Here is a 16,066-nt window from a genome sequence, read left to right as displayed (position 1 = left end):
AGTCTTCACTGAAAGCAAAACATTAATTTTTAAAAAGCAACTATATCATAAATTAACTTTCAAAAGACTCACTGCCTGTGCTTGTTTAATAAAATCAAGTATGTCTTCTTTCAAAGCCTGATGGATTTTTGCAGGGCCTTTGTCATCCCACAGACAAACTGCATGGACATCCCTAGAAAATAATGAAGGCAAGTCACCTTTAAGGGCATAATTTTTATTTGTTCTCTCTCTCTCTTTATACACACACACACACACACACACACACACACACACACACGCTTTAGAAAGCAATTCCTGGGAGACAGTTATTAATCTGTACATGTTTTATTACTCTTAATAATAACTTTTAAAATATATCAATGTTTTCTATAGAACCTAGTCTATCATTCAAATTCCAGTCAAGCTCCATCATACACAAGTCAGTTCTGTTTAGACTCAGTTAAAAAAAAAACAGTAGAATCAAAAAAAAAAAAAAAAAAATCCTACTGAAAAAAATTTAAATTTACAAAAATTTATAGAAGGAATAATTAATCATATTACCAAAAAAAGTATGCTTAAGGGTCATGGTCATTTTAAATGACAAACTTCTGAATGTTCACAGATCAAGATGTAATTCCTGTCTGAATCAGTAGCTGACTGGTAGCAGCATCACACCAAGGTTTAAAGTTCTTTTACTTATTAATAACAAATACAACAACAATATCATGCTTTATATTTGTAAAGCACTTTTCAAACTCAAATCTCATTTGATCTAATTTTTCATTGATTTAAAACAACTGACACACCGAAGAGTTATATATTTGTGAACATTACATAATCATAGAATGTTTAGATACAAAAGAGACTCTTAAGAGTTCAGCCTCCTTTTCTTACGTATTAGAGAACGAATATAAGGGAAGTTAAGTGACTTTTCCAAGGTTACCCAATTGGTTTATAGCAGTACTGGAGTAGACCTGATATAAAATGGAAAATCACTTAACTGACAGCTCTTATGCTTTAATTCTCATAGAATATAATTATGAACATGAGAGATATGATTGTGAAATTTCTTCCACAAAAGAAATTCCCTCTACCAAATATGACTTTGTAAATAAATCTTAATTTGCTGTTTGAGGCACATAAATATTAAGCGACTTATTAGTTAGTGTCAGATGTGGAATTTGAACTCAGGTCTTTGTGATTCTAAGTCTAGTACTATCTCCAGTATATAGTATATAGTAAGAGTATCATTGTTGCTTCAATATACAAATATACAAAACAGCAAAAGGCTCAAAAGAGGGAAGCAATGTATATAATTAAAGTAACTTTCAAAATAACTAAGAAAAAAGCTCAATCTCAATAAAACAATGGTATGTATTATGTCTTAAAGTATAATAATTAACTTTATTTTATATTAAATGTACCAATTTAAAAAGAACATTTATTTTTGATTCAACAAAAAATATAGCAATATTTCTATTATGTTGCCCCAAAAATAGAACAAAAAGATTACTTACGAAAATAAATCAAACCATTGCTGTTTTGTGACAGATTCCTGGCGTAAAAGCTTCAGAACAATAGGGCGCATAAAATCCCATTTGTCTTCAAACTGAAGTGAGCCTTTATTCTTAAAAAGAAAGGAAAGGTAAATTTAATTTAAATCCCCTTAAGTTAAAATTACATTAACTCAATTAAAATCATCTACTATTTTTGTCTTTTAATAATTAGCTAGGGAAAGTTGAGATTCCAAATTTAAGGTCACCCATTTTTCATAAAGAAGTACATTCTAAATTTTGTCTTATGTCAAGGAGTCATGGTTATTTTGATATTTTATTTCCTCATCTTGTTTTCCTTTACTTTTTTTTCAACAATTTTGTGGAATACCAGGCATCAGATATTAATAAACATAAAATTCTGCTAAAATTATTTAACTTCAGAGGTTTTTAGAGACTTTTCTTAATGAATCCCCTTCATTTCAACAGATAAGGAAACTGAGGCCCTGGTGTTAAGTGACTGACCCAAGTTCACGTAACTTAATGGCAGGGCTGAGTCTAGAACTCTGATCTGCTGATTCCTAGTCCAGTCCAGACTTCCATAATACCAAAATTCTACAGCATTAGTGCCAAAGCTATCCTGTGGAAAATGCTATCAGCATCCAGAGAACTATGGAGATTGAATGTAAACTACTTTCACCTTTTGTTTGTTTTTTTCTTTCTTTCTTATATTTTTTGTTTTGTTTTGTTTTGTTTTTGCTGAGGCAATGGGGGTTAAATGACTTGTAGAGTCACACAGCTAGGAAGTGTTGTGTCTGAGGCCACATTTGAACTCAGGTCCTCCTGACTTCAGAGCTGGTGCCCTTATCCACTGTGCCACCTAGCTGCCCCTTTTCTTATGTTTCCCCTCACCCCTTTAGTCTGATTTTTCTTGTACAATATGACAAACATGGAAATATATTTAAAATGATTGTACATGTATAACCTGTATCAGATTACTTGTCTTAGGGAGAGGGGAGGTAAGGAATGGGAGAAGAAAAAATTCTAATTGTTGAAAACTATGTTTACAGGTATTTAAATAATAAATGAATATTGAGAAGAAAGTTTTTTTAATTAGCTCAAGAGATGGGGCAGGTAGATGGTGCAAGGGCTAGAGCACTGGCCCTGAAGTCAGGAATTGAGTTCAAATCTAGCCTCAGACATTTAGCACTTCCTAGCTGTGTTACCTTGGGCAAGTCACTTAACCCCAATTGCGAGGGGTGGGGGGGTGGGAAGGCGGGGAATCAGGAGAAAATAAGCTTAAGAAAGGGGGGGGGAGGGGGAAAAGCTATCTTAACACTATAAATGCCATGATAAGAACAGTGGAAGGATAGGAATCAAACAAACAAAAAAACAAGCAAATCTATGCTTTATTTAAAAACATTTTTTTTGGTAATAGCATTTACAATGCTAATAAAAAATAATAGAAAACTAATCTGTTTTATGGACTTGGTTCATATGCTGCTCTTTTGCATACAACAATCAGAAATTGCAATATTTTATTTGATTAGCTGATGTGAAAAACAAAATTATTTTTTCTCACAGTTCTTCAGAATAGAACATGAACATTAGTACTATCGTATTTAGTAGGCTTAATCAAATAATTACTATTGTTCTTCATAAAATGAAAAAATGGTAGTTGTTCAAAAATCATTTTAAATATGTCATTTATTACTAAAGTGCTTAATTTTCTGTTTCTTGTTACTTTAATTTTTGAAAGAATATAGTTACTATAGGAATAGCTTCCTGGGTTAGATTCAATGATTCCCAATTCTTCCTCAAGCACAGACAACTTTACTTGTTACTAAATTATAAGGCAATTCAAGAAAAAAAATCACTGCGTTTCTAAGTGATACTTTCACCTTATTCCCTTTGCAAACTATCAATGCATAGCTTAGAATTCAATATGACCAGAAAAAGTCCTCTATCTGTGAAGTAGGTCAAAAATGCTTACTCCCCACCTACTTGGAAAGGACCCTGGGAGGATAAACTAAGACAATATTAAAGTTCCATGGAGACTCTATGTAATCAATTCTGTGAGTTCTTCCTTTACTATTTCCCTTTAAATTCTATCTTTTCACTTCTATTTCTACACTCCCAAGGAGCAACATGGTACAACAGCTAGAGAATGGCCCTACAGTCAAAACCACCTTTATTTCTCCTGAGGCTGGACAAATTGACTCATCTGCCCAGGACTTTTTTCTACCATGCCACACAAAATTTCTTTAACCAGAAATGTTTTTCTGGACAACTTCTCATATTCTGATTGGCTAGTTTCTCACAGAACCTCTGTTGAAAGAGACAAATCTAGGATGAAGATCCCTTTCCAGTCTGTACTGCTGTCTCATTTCCACAGGATATTCCTTTTTTACTATGCCCCATTAATATGTCTCCTCCGTCTTCTTTCAATTCCCTTTGATGTATTATCTTTCTTCATTAACTCCTAGAGGGTAGCGACTGTCTACTTCAATTTGGATTTCCAGTACTTAGCAACATAATATCTCGCACATAGTAAGAGTTTAATAAGTGCTTATTTTCAGACTTAGTTCTGCCTCTGACACAAATTGCCTGTTAGACCTAGGCAAGTCACTTAATGTCTAAGTGCCCTAGGTTTAAGACTATAAACTACAGATAAGGCACAAGCCTGTATCTGTAACAAGAGTTTTCTCATTTTGTCAATATTTATTAAGCACCTATTATGTATGCAAAAGCACTGGGGATATAAAGAGACAAAAGATAATCCCTTCCAAGAAGGAGCTTACAATCTAATAGAGGAGACTACATGTAAAACAATATATAAAACCAAATTACTGACAGGATAAATAGAAAATAATTAATGGAGAAAAGAAACTAGAATTAAGACAGTGTTGAGGATGGCTCTCAGTAAAAAATGGAACTTTAATTGGGACTTAAAGGAAGTTAGGGAAATCAACAAACACATGTGAGAAGAGAAAGCATTCCAGGCAAGTGGAACAGCCAAAAAAATGGACAGTGTCTTGTTTTGGAAAGAATATGCATTGGAAAGTAAGGTATAAGAAAACTGGAAAGGTAGAAGGGTTAGGTTATGAAGACCTCTGAATGACAAACAGCATTCTGTATTTGTACCTGAAGGCAATAGGGAGACATGGAGTTAACTAAGGGGGTGGAGGGGAGCAAGGGAACAACGACACTTGTTTCCTATATTACTTCAATCACAGGTCCAATTTATATCCCAAGTCCACAGAATGTATCACTTAGTAAGATGAAACCTTTGCAAAAATTCTATAGTTCCAAGGCCAGGGGCCATTGCATCATATTCATTATATGTCCTTCAAAGTCCACCCTAAGTCCCACTTCTTTCCATCATGTCTTTCATGATTACCCTGACTCTCCAGTAGTCTCTAAATTAGCATTTACTTAAAATCATATAAAAAAAAATAAAAAATAAGCACCTCATGTATGTAAACACAGGAGATACAAAAAAAAAAAATCAAAAAGTTCTTGCTTAAAGAGATTTCATTTTCTCTGGAGAGAACACTATGTATATGCAAAATTACATATGATCTACATACAAAGTAACTGTGGAGAAAGGTAATAGAAACTGAGATTAGGAAAAGGAGTAAACTTGTGCAAATAATATTAGCAGCTAGTATTTATATAGCAATTTAAGGTTTGCAAATCTCTTAATAGGTTAACTCCTTTGAACCTCATAACAACTCTGATGTAGATGATATTATTATCCCTATTTTACAAATAGAGAAAAGGAAGAAGAATCTAAGTAACTTGCCTAGGATCACAGGGCTAATAGCAAATAAGTGTCTAACACAAAATTTAAACTTGGGTGTTCCTGACTCCTTGTCCTACAACACTGAGCAATTTGCCTGAAAGATGAACTTTGAAGAAAATGGAATTCTAAACAATGAAGGCGAGAGAAGTGCATTCCAAAAATCTGAACAAGAACAAAGAAAAGGGAGATCAATCAATCAATATTTATGAACTAAACTAAACATTTTTCATGATACTTGTAAATAATAACAGTAAGCAAACATCTGTGTTTTATACCTTGCTTAATAAATAGGTAAGTACTGAAATTTTTTAATGTCATACTTATTTCACATATATTGTTGTTTTCTGTCATATCTGACTTTTCAAGACTCCATTTGGAGTTTTCTTGGCAAAGATATTAGATCATTTTCTTATCCAGCTCATTTTACAGATGAGGAAATTGAGGGAGACTGGAGTAAGTGACTTGTCCAGGATCACTCAGTGTCTGAGGCCATTCTGACTAATCTTAAGAATGTAAACTGAAATCTTTTCCTTTTTTCCCCCTCAATCTATTTAATAATCCTTCCAGTTTTATTCTTAAATTCATTCTGGGAATGATTTAGCTTACTTGGGTCTCTCACCAAATTTCTTCTAAATGTTTTTCTCTACATCATTTCTTATAATTTTATTAGGTAGCTCAGAGTGGCTAGAGTGCAGGGCCTGGAGTTAGGAAGACCTCAGTTCAAATCTGGCTTTAGACACTTGATTCTGGGCAAGTCACTTACCCCTGTTTCCCTCAATTTTCTCATTTGTAAAATGAGTCAAGAAAACTCCTAAATAAGGTTAAAAGAGGAGTAGGACATGACTAACACAAAAGTAACAACAAAAACTGATTTTCTGATGTCATTCTCTGTAACAAAGAATTTAATGTCATAAATAGGCATTCAATGCCCCTGACTGTTGTATCTTGTCAAGGAGATAAAAATATTTACTGCTTTTTTGGTTTCCTAGTTGCTGCAAATAATTTGCATTTTCTCCTTAAGTCTGAGTTAACTATTCTTTTATCAATCTAGCACTTTTTGGCATTAACAACTGGACATTATTTTAATTGCATATCATATCTATTTTTATTCCAATTTGGTTTTTTTTCCATTTTTTTCTTTTAAGTTTATGGACTGACTAGATAAAATTAGTAAAAAATGACTCAAATATCAATAAACAATGATTTCTTTTTTGTTAATTTCTTTTACATGTGTGATGTTATTGGGTATTTGTGATCTATAGCTTCCCTCAACTCTTTTTTGGCTCTTCATCAATTAAATCCCCCTGACACATCCTTGACAATGAACGTTTTTAACAGCAAATTCTAGGGCTTTCTTCACTGATAGAAAACAAACACACACAACACAACTCTGAATATTACTGTTGTGTAGAATATCAATGCAATGTCATGAATAACATGTTTAAAAGGTTCCCTTATGCAATATCTGAAAGGGTACTGCTAACCCCCTCTCCTCCCCCCCAAAGATTAATCTTCATTTTTGCCTAAGTGTTTCCAGGTGGTTTGGCTCCATTAGGTCAAGAATTTTCATATTTTCCTTTGTATTCCTAGTATCGTGCACAGTATCTGGCATATTAAAGATGCTTAATAAATGCTTGCTGATGGACTGAACAGAGAAGGTATGACTTAAAACAAAGAAACAACAACAACAAATAGGACAATGTGAATCAGTTTGGAGAGTACTATAAAGTAGCCCTCCATACAGTATTACTCAGTTTATCTTTCAAATTTCAATTACGAAACAAACTGCTATTTTGCTGACTGGATGAATGAATCACCAAATTTTTAATTCTTTCAAAAAGGCACCAGATAGTAATTGGATAATAAAAAATACCAAATAAAAGAATTCAGAGAACCACAACAAGACGGATGAAATGACAAAGTGTGGGAGAAGGCCAAAACCCAATATAAATGATTAAAATAATATAAACACTAAAATTCAACCAAAAAACCTTAGTTCAAATATCATCTTGTTGGAACCATATCATTCAAAGTTAAAACAAACATTTCTCCCTACTATAAATTACAAACTGTGTATTAATAGTGATACTGTTTTCTGGTGATTTTACTTAATTATTTGATGTCCTAAGTTTTTTGGTGGGGAGAGGGAAGGATTTTTTTCTGGGAAATACATGTTGTATCAAAACAAAATTTCCCAATTAAAAAAAAAAAGATATTTTACCATCTTTTTCCTGCCTTATACTATAACACATACATTTTTGTCACTTAAAAGTAATAGGTCAGATTATTTTGGGCTATTAGATCACAGAATTTAGAATGTTCATACAAACAAGCCTCTGTTTTCCTTCAATTTCAAAATATAGATACCTCCTGGCCCATCAGATGATACTATGTATTTATTTATTTAGGACTCATTTCACCCACTTCCAAAAAGAATTCCTTTGATTTAATTTGATACTCAGTTTCTTTCTCTCATACAATCTGGAAATATAGTAGTCACTAAAGGACCTAATTCTAATTGCTGTCTTTGTCTCAAAAGAGGACCAAAATGACTTCACTATGTTAATCAAGCTACAACATGTCCAACTATGGCTGATGAGACCAATATAAGTTCAGAATGCTCTGCCACAGGCCAAGTACAAATAGACCATATGTACCATAGATTTTCTAACTTTATGCACCTTATCCTCCAAATCTGGGGGACCTTTGCTTCCTGCAGGCTCACTGTGTGTGTGTGTGTGTGGTGTATATGCATACATGTGCAAAAACACACAGATACATACTAGACAGTACAAAATAACTGACTATTACAAAATAACTGAGTCCTACTGCACTCAGAACTCTTGAACTCAACTGATCGACCAAACTCAGCTTCTCCCAGTAGCAAGGATTACAGATATACTCCACAAAACCCCCAAAGCCAAGTAAAGGGACAACGTTAGAACTAATGATGGACCCAAAACTCACTGAAGAAGCCAAAGTATAAAGAGATTAGTTTATTACTAGAAAGTACACTAAATTTAATATTGACTTTTCTTATAGATAAGACAAATAGAAGAAACCATTCATTGAATTATATGCTACCTGTTATTCAACAATAGAATGCCTATGAATTCACCTGTAGTGGCTAACTTCTTTCAAGCACCGAATTCATTGAGGAAAATAAAAGGTACTGGGTAGGCATTATGGTTTTCTTTTGTTTTGTTTTTTTAAAGCATGGAAATGTCAAAATGAATGGTAACTGTTTCATCCTTCTATAAAAGCTAAGTATATAAAATTAAGTCATTGCTGCTTAGTTGTTTTCAGTTATATTCAAGTCTTCATGATTTCATTTGAGGTTTCTTAGCAAAAATACTGGAGTGGTTTGCCATTTCCTTTTCCACTTTACTGTACTTAAAATAAGTATCTGAGGCCAGATTTCAATCCAGAAAGTTAATTGTACTACTGTGCTAAAATAGAGGTGTGGTGTAGTGAAAAGTGTACTGGGCCTGCAATTAGGAAGACCCGAGTTCAAAATGGCTTTGGACACTTAATAACTGTGAAACTCTAACCAAGTTACTTAATCTCTGTTTTACTTTAATCCACTAGAGAAGAAAATGATGAATTGTTCCAATGTCTTTGCCAAGAAAATCCCATGACAGTTTGGTCCGTAGGGTTGTGAAGAATTAGACATAAATGAATAACAAGCTAAAATATATCCCAATAATCTATTCATTTTAATTGAGATTGGCTTCTTAAATATACAGGTATTTCAGATATTTATCACTCAAACAATTTTTTTAAACCTTCTTTATTCTCATGATTCTAGAAAATAAATAAGCCTTCCTGAAACAAAGCATCACATGATCTCTCTATGATTTCACTAATTCCTAAGGATCTAATTATTTTATGTAGACTGACTTCAGATAGATATAACTATGGCTGTTTCTATCCTGAACTCCAGTCCTCTCTCATTAAATGCCTAGTAGTCAAGTTTTACAATCTAGAACTCTTGCTCAACTTCCCATTCTCCAACACCCTAAATAGCTAATCAGGTACACCAAGGCACAAAAAAGAAGCAGTATCACAAACTACTAAAAAGTTTTCAAATTTTTCTTCAAAATTTCAGAAAATCTCTAATGATATCATTCTCTAAAGCTTTTCCTTAAATTTCAGCCAACTAGAGGAATAAAAAACAACTTCTTACTGATGAAATTTCTTTTGCTTAATTAGTACCTTTATAATTTTTCCACTTTCAAATTACATGTGTATGGCATTTTTGGCTAAATGAGTTAAATAGAATTAAGAAAACATTGTCCACAGTAATAAGATTATGTGATGATCAACTGTGATGAATTTGGTTCTTGTCAACAATGCAGTAATTCAAGGCAATTCCAATAGACTTGGGATGGAAAATGCCATCTGCAAAACTGAAGGCAGTTCAAATAGTATTTTCACTTTTTTTTTCTCTCATGTTTTGGAAAAATTTGGAAGACAAAGTTTTACAAAAATGAATTCCACATCTATTTGAAAAAATAAAAATACTATTTAAAAAAAAATAAAAAACCCTTTGTGCATTCCCTTTGACCCAATAATATCTCTATTAGGTCTGAATCCCAAAGAGATCACAAAAAAGAGAAAAGTACCTATATGTGCAAAAACATTTATAGCAGCAGAAAGACTTATAGGAACCAACATAAAGTGAAATGAACACAACTAGGAAAATACAGTCATCAGCAACAATGATGATCAACTATGATTGACTCAGCTCTTCTCAGCAACACAGTGACTCAAGACAATTACAAAAGACTCACAAAGAATGCTACACATAACCAGATAGAAAACTGATAGACTTAGAATATAAGACTGAAATATATTTTTTCACTTTTTTTCTTTTTCATTTTTTTTTTTTTTTAAAGTTTGACTTTTCTTCTTTCACAACTGTAATTAACATGGAAATGTTTTACATAATGGCACAGGTAGAAAGTATATCAAACTGCCTTCTGATCTGAAGAGGGAAGAGAAGGAGAAAAAATTGTAACTCAAAAATCCTATAAAAATTTTCTTGATATGTAACTGGAAGGAGAAATAAAATAATATTTAAAAATAAATAAAAAGTCCTTTATTTTTCTGACTATTATATGCTTACAGAATGATGCTATTCCTGAAACTTCTACTTCTTGTTTCCATGTTCTAAAACTGTCTTATTTATAATTAAGTTGGCTGATGAGCTCCTTATCAATTTACAGCTTTCCTTTTTTCCCCTTCATTGAAGTGTATTTGTACCATCAGGATTTTCTATCTGAATGCTTCACACACCTGTAGGGAAAATTTCTTTAAAATATTATAGCTTAAACTTTATGAAATTTGTCCTCAAAAACCTTGGGACTAGTATAAGATTACTTATTCCTTTTTGTCAAATCCCTATGCTTGTATGGTCTTTTCCACTTCAAGTACCACATAATTTCTTTTTTAACCAATTTTTAGTATCTTTTATTTTTATATCACATATACTTTTCACTTATATTTTTCCTCTTGGTCTGTGTCTTTTTTTACAACATGACATATGAAAAAATGCTTTGCAAGACTGCACATGTATAATGTATATCAAACTGCTTGCCCTCTCAATAAGGGGAGTGAGACAATTTCGAATTCAAAGTTTTTAAAAAATGATTGCTAAAATTTTATTTTTAAATACAGTTAGAAAATATATTTTAAAATAATAGTACTTATATATAAGGTGTAGCTAATTTGGAAACATTTTATCTATAGAAGGTAGATTTATCTATTATATTGTTATTTAATGACTTGAAAAAAAACTATCTGCATTTGTCTTCTCATTCCCATTACAGCAGAATACAGGACATTCTGTGTCCACAGTTTAGGAACTATGAATCAATTCCCTTTGAATAATCTATATATTTCTACAATCATATTATAATAAAACCCCAATCCATGTGAGATACCTAACCGGGAAAAATTTGCTTCTGAGAATTAAGATTTCTTTACCATGTTTATTATCCATACTTTGGGCAGACATCTAAGGTCATGTGTTTTATTTCTATCTCTTTTCTTTGATAGTTTGTCTAATTATTTATTAATATTCTTCATTTTATACATGCTCCTCCTCTTTGTGGAAAATGGTGGCTTATTTTATATAATGTAACTTTATCTTTATCCATTTTCAGTTTAAAGTTTTCTTGATCATTCTCAAGTCTTCAATGAAATATTTATCTTACCGACAGGGTCTTTAATTTTTTTTTTTTTTTGTACTATGTACTGGGTGACATTCTGGGACAGTCTCTTCAACTATAAAATGAGAAAATTGGACTAGACCAGTGGCATCAAACTAAAATAGAAATAAGGGTATTAATCTAAATATAAGGATTCTTGCAGGTCATATACTGACTTTGTTTTAAAATGTCGTTACAAATGAAATTAAAGTTAGCTGAGAGAAGATTCTAAGTACTAAATAGTACTAGTTAAAATAGCAGAAACCAATAAATTGGGTTAATGGTCTCTCAATAATCAAAGACTCTGAGAACTGACAGGGTTTTAAATTTTTTTTCCCCTTTATATTTAAAAAAAAAAAAAAACAAACTAATTCCCTTGAATATTTTTGAGCTTTTGTTCTTCAAAGTGAATTTTTTTCCTAGTTCAAATAATTGTTTGGCTTGATTGGAATGGTACTGAATAAGTAAATTAGTTTAAGCAAAATTGTTATTTTTAGTATATTGGCTCAGTCTATCTGTGAGCAACTGATATTTTTCTTATTGTTTAGATCTGACTATGTGTAAAGTGGTTCATAAAATTGTGTTCATGTAGTTCCTCCAGTTGTCTTGACAGGCAGACTGACTACCAGATATTTTATATATTTTTTACAATTACTTTAAATGGAACTTCTCTATCTCTTGCTGCTAGACTTTCTTCCAAATAAAGAACTGCTGGTGATTACTGTTTATTTATCTTATATCCTAAAACTTTGCTAAAGTTGTTAATTATTTCAAGTAGTTTTTAAATTGATTTTTAAGTATACTAGTTGTGTCATTTGCAGTGATAATTTTTCTCTCCCCATCTATTTTAATTCCTTTGATTTTTTTCTTCTTCCCTTATTGCTATACGTATATAGTAATTTCTAATTCTATATTGAATAATAGTGGTGATAATGAGCATCCTTTCTTCACCACAATCCTATTGGGAAACTTCTAGCTTATTCCCAATTCAGATGTTTGTTGATTCTTTTAAATAGATATCACTTATCATTTTAAGGATTATTCCCTTTATTCCTATGGATGCTATATTTTGTCAAATACTTTTTCAAAATCTAATGAGTGATAAGCATAGGATTTGTTGGTTTTGTTATTGAGATGCTCAATTATACTGTTTTCCTAATACTGAACCAACTCTGAATTCCTAGTATAAATCTTACCTGATCATAGGTCATTGGTCACAGATCCCTGTGATATACATATTGCTGTAATTGCCCTGCTAGTACTTAAGACGTTTTTGTATCAAAATTCATTAGGAGAATAAATTTTTTCTTAGGGAGTTTATTAATGGCTTAATCAATTTATTTTTCTAAGATGGGGTTATTTAGGTATTTTATTTCCTCATCTATTAATCTGGGCAATTTATGTTTTCATAAATCCTCACATACACATACACTGATCCACTCTATCTTTGTAACCTCACTCACTACCTACTTAACTCAAATTAAAGTTGATCTAATTTTGATTAGTCTTTTCAGACTATAACCATCTATACAAAATAATCCTATGGCTTGAGAATTACTCCCATATCTCCCAAGGAGAAAGCTATGGGGAGTAATCAAAGTGATTTAAGCCACCTCTTCATTAAAATATCTACTAATCAAAATTGTCATGATGAAATGTCAAGCCAATCAGAAGAAGACTTAAAGGGCTGGAGATTTTGCTTGGGCACAATCAGAAATATAATAGAGCACAAGTCAGTAGATTTTGGGTCAGACAGCTTTGGACTAGATGATTTCAAAAATTCTTCCATTTCTAAATCTTTTGGGAGGGGGAGGAGGGCCAGAAGGAAAAGCAACCAGGAAAAGGTCTCAAGTGGGTGATATAAGCTGAGCTTTAAGAGGAATCTAGATAAGAGACAGAGGTAAAATGAGAATATATTCCATCCTTGGAAACAATTTGTGGAACAGTAGTTTGGGAGATGCAGATTTTAATACGGGGAACAATAATAATTGTTGAAAATAGTCTGTCCCAGGAAGCAATAAGTTTTCCATCACTATTTAAGCAAGAATTAAGACTACATGATTTTTCTGTCAACCAAGTCTGAAATACTATTAGGATGTGACAATATTTTAGTTGTCATAATAATAAGCAATAAGATAAGTATATCTAGATAGGTAAAGAAAACAGTGGACAAAGAAAAGGGTCGGAAAGAAAGTTCTGATTTCACCACTTTAAATTAACAATTATCTAAGCTATTTATACTTTCATTATTGTGCATAATCTCAACACTGAAACAAATTGAAATAATTAGCCAATAGAATCTCTGAGCTGCTATAACCAAAAATATTTATTATATGATGGCTGCAGTTACATCAATGGTCCTTTCTAAGGTACATACTAATTCCTCCTCCTGTCAAAACCACCACCAGTTATTGTTGTCTCCAACTGTCTCTGGCAATCATATCTGTTCAAAATTTACCACCTCGGGGCAGTTAGATGGTAATCTTTGGTAATGGTAATAATTCACTGGTCCTGAATTCAGGAGTACTTGAGTTCAAATCAGACACTTAACACTTTCTGGCTGTGTGACCTTAGGAAAATATCGATTAACCCCAATTGCTTCAAAAAAAAAAAAAAAAAACCAAAAAAAAAATCCAACAACAAAACAAAAAAAACCTTACCATCTCTAGGAAGCCTTCTCTATTTTCATACTTTGCATTTGTGGATACTGTGGTTTATAGTTTTCAAATGTTTTTATGTATATTTAAATATGTAGAAATATGAATATCTATATATCTACATATGTTTATACTTTATAAAGTGAAAACAGTTTTTTATAAGAGAAATGTAATTTCTTTCCATTTTGCATCCTTTCATAAGACCAACGTTAAGTAAAACTGAAAAGTAAGCAAATATCTTTTTGGCAGTGACTAAATTCTCTTTTTGCCTCCTCCAACTTGAGTACTCAAGGATCTCATACTATCAATCCATCACTCTATAAAAATCTGCTGTTTAGAAAAGAAAGACCATAATCTGGCAAATTTGCATTATGTAATAAATGAATAATATGGTCACATAGTCAAAAAATACTCTATAATTTAATAGGAGACAAAACTTTAAGCCACAAGAACAAATTTTTAACTTCAAATATATGAGGACTAAAAAGGATGGATTTCTTGAGATCACTTATACTTATACCATATAAAGGAAAGCAAGTCATGGTCCCACCAAGCCTGGTACAAGCCTTTATCCAGAGTCCATGTTCAATTTTTTCTTATTGACTGATTAAACTTAGTATCAATACAATAATATCTGTATCCAAGGCCTGATTCAGCTAGTGAGATTGGATATCAGTCTCTTGGACTCTATTGAGCTCTTGGATATCAGTCATATAACCAAGCCAATAATTAAACACCTTACAATAATCAATAAAACTAATAATCAAACAGCTTGATAGGATACACCTATACAATCACAAAGTGCATATATATATGTATACTAGTTTTATCTATCTATATATACACATATATTTACCATATGTAAATATTTGCATACATGTTGGCCTACATTTATAATATGTATAAATATTTGAATTTTTAATATATAAGTATTTGTATATGTATGTATATTTATTCAAGATTTATATTCTGCCAGCATGGTCTTAGAGAATCTGAAGTCATCTTCACACTAAAATGAAGCATTAAAAGAAGCCTTTAACAGAACATTCCCCCCAAAATTACTGTGATTAAACTGTAGACTTAATATTAATTTATTTTGGCTTTTACACTGTAAGTCAGAAAAATCTAACTTTGAATGTTTATACTGTAGTCTAGCTTAGCCCCTATAAGCTCAACTAAAATCAAAAGACTGCTCATACTAACCTGGCTGGAATTAGTGGTAACCTGGTCTCAGTCAAAAGTCTTTGGTTGCAGAATTCAATACCACTGGAAATCAGAGTGAGCCCAGCAGTAAAATCATCAGTGACCTTGTTATTCTAAAGGAAAAACATATTAAATTGAAGGGATGGATTTTAATTCCAGATTTTAGCTGAAATCCATGTACATATATCTGACCTGATGATGAAGTTGAAAGATAGAAACATTCCAGATTTTTATCTTCTACAAAAAAGAACCTCAGAAAGTTGAAGTTGCTTTTCATTATTGAAATATGTATAGTTACTGAAGTGAAGTAAACAGAACCAGGTAAATTAAATATACTTGATGACTACAATAATTATAATAACCCTCGAGCCTACTTTTTTTTTTTTGGGGGGGGGAGTTTGAGGGGGCAAAGGTGAGGAACCTCATAGATGCAACATTTAATATGTATTCAGGCTCCTTTGATGAGTTGGATTATTTTACTAGACTGCCTTCTTCCTTTCTTTTTTAAAAAATTCTATTACAAGGCATGACTCTGTAGATTTATTGAAAACAAAGGTGATATAAAAAGAAAGGTCAAATTTTAAAAATTAAGGAAGCACATGGACCAGAGAACAATAACAACATGTGAGAAATCTAATCAGTAAAAGCCACTGCTTAAAATTCACAAAAGCATAGAACATAAAAAGGTTTTGTTTAATATTTTATAATTATTAAATT

The 16,066-nt window shown here is 31.9% G+C and overlaps 1 protein-coding gene across 2 annotated transcripts in view; it reads right to left on the bottom strand.

The window, feature by feature from the left end:
• The window catches only part of CUL5 (cullin 5), an 89,041-nt gene that overhangs the window by 45,566 nt on the left and 27,409 nt on the right, over positions 1–16,066 (bottom strand). Inside the window, exons 2-4 of one of the 2 annotated variants that reach the window (XM_023499475.2) lie at positions 15,350–15,462; positions 1,497–1,606; positions 73–172 (exon numbers count right to left, since the gene is read on the bottom strand). In XM_023499475.2, coding sequence (XP_023355243.1) covers positions 73–172; positions 1,497–1,567 — 171 coding nt within the window. In that variant the 5' untranslated portion in view covers positions 1,568–1,606; positions 15,350–15,462. The remainder of the gene's footprint in view (positions 1–72; positions 173–1,496; positions 1,607–15,349; positions 15,463–16,066) is intronic. The other variant, XM_012545050.3, reaches the window with a different exon arrangement.

This window comes from Sarcophilus harrisii, chromosome 3 (assembly GCF_902635505.1).
Source record: "Sarcophilus harrisii chromosome 3, mSarHar1.11, whole genome shotgun sequence".
In the NCBI taxonomy this organism is placed as follows: domain Eukaryota; kingdom Metazoa; phylum Chordata; class Mammalia; order Dasyuromorphia; family Dasyuridae; genus Sarcophilus; species Sarcophilus harrisii.
Note: the sequence above shows the minus strand (reverse complement) of the source record. Positions and strands in the feature narration are given on the sequence as shown.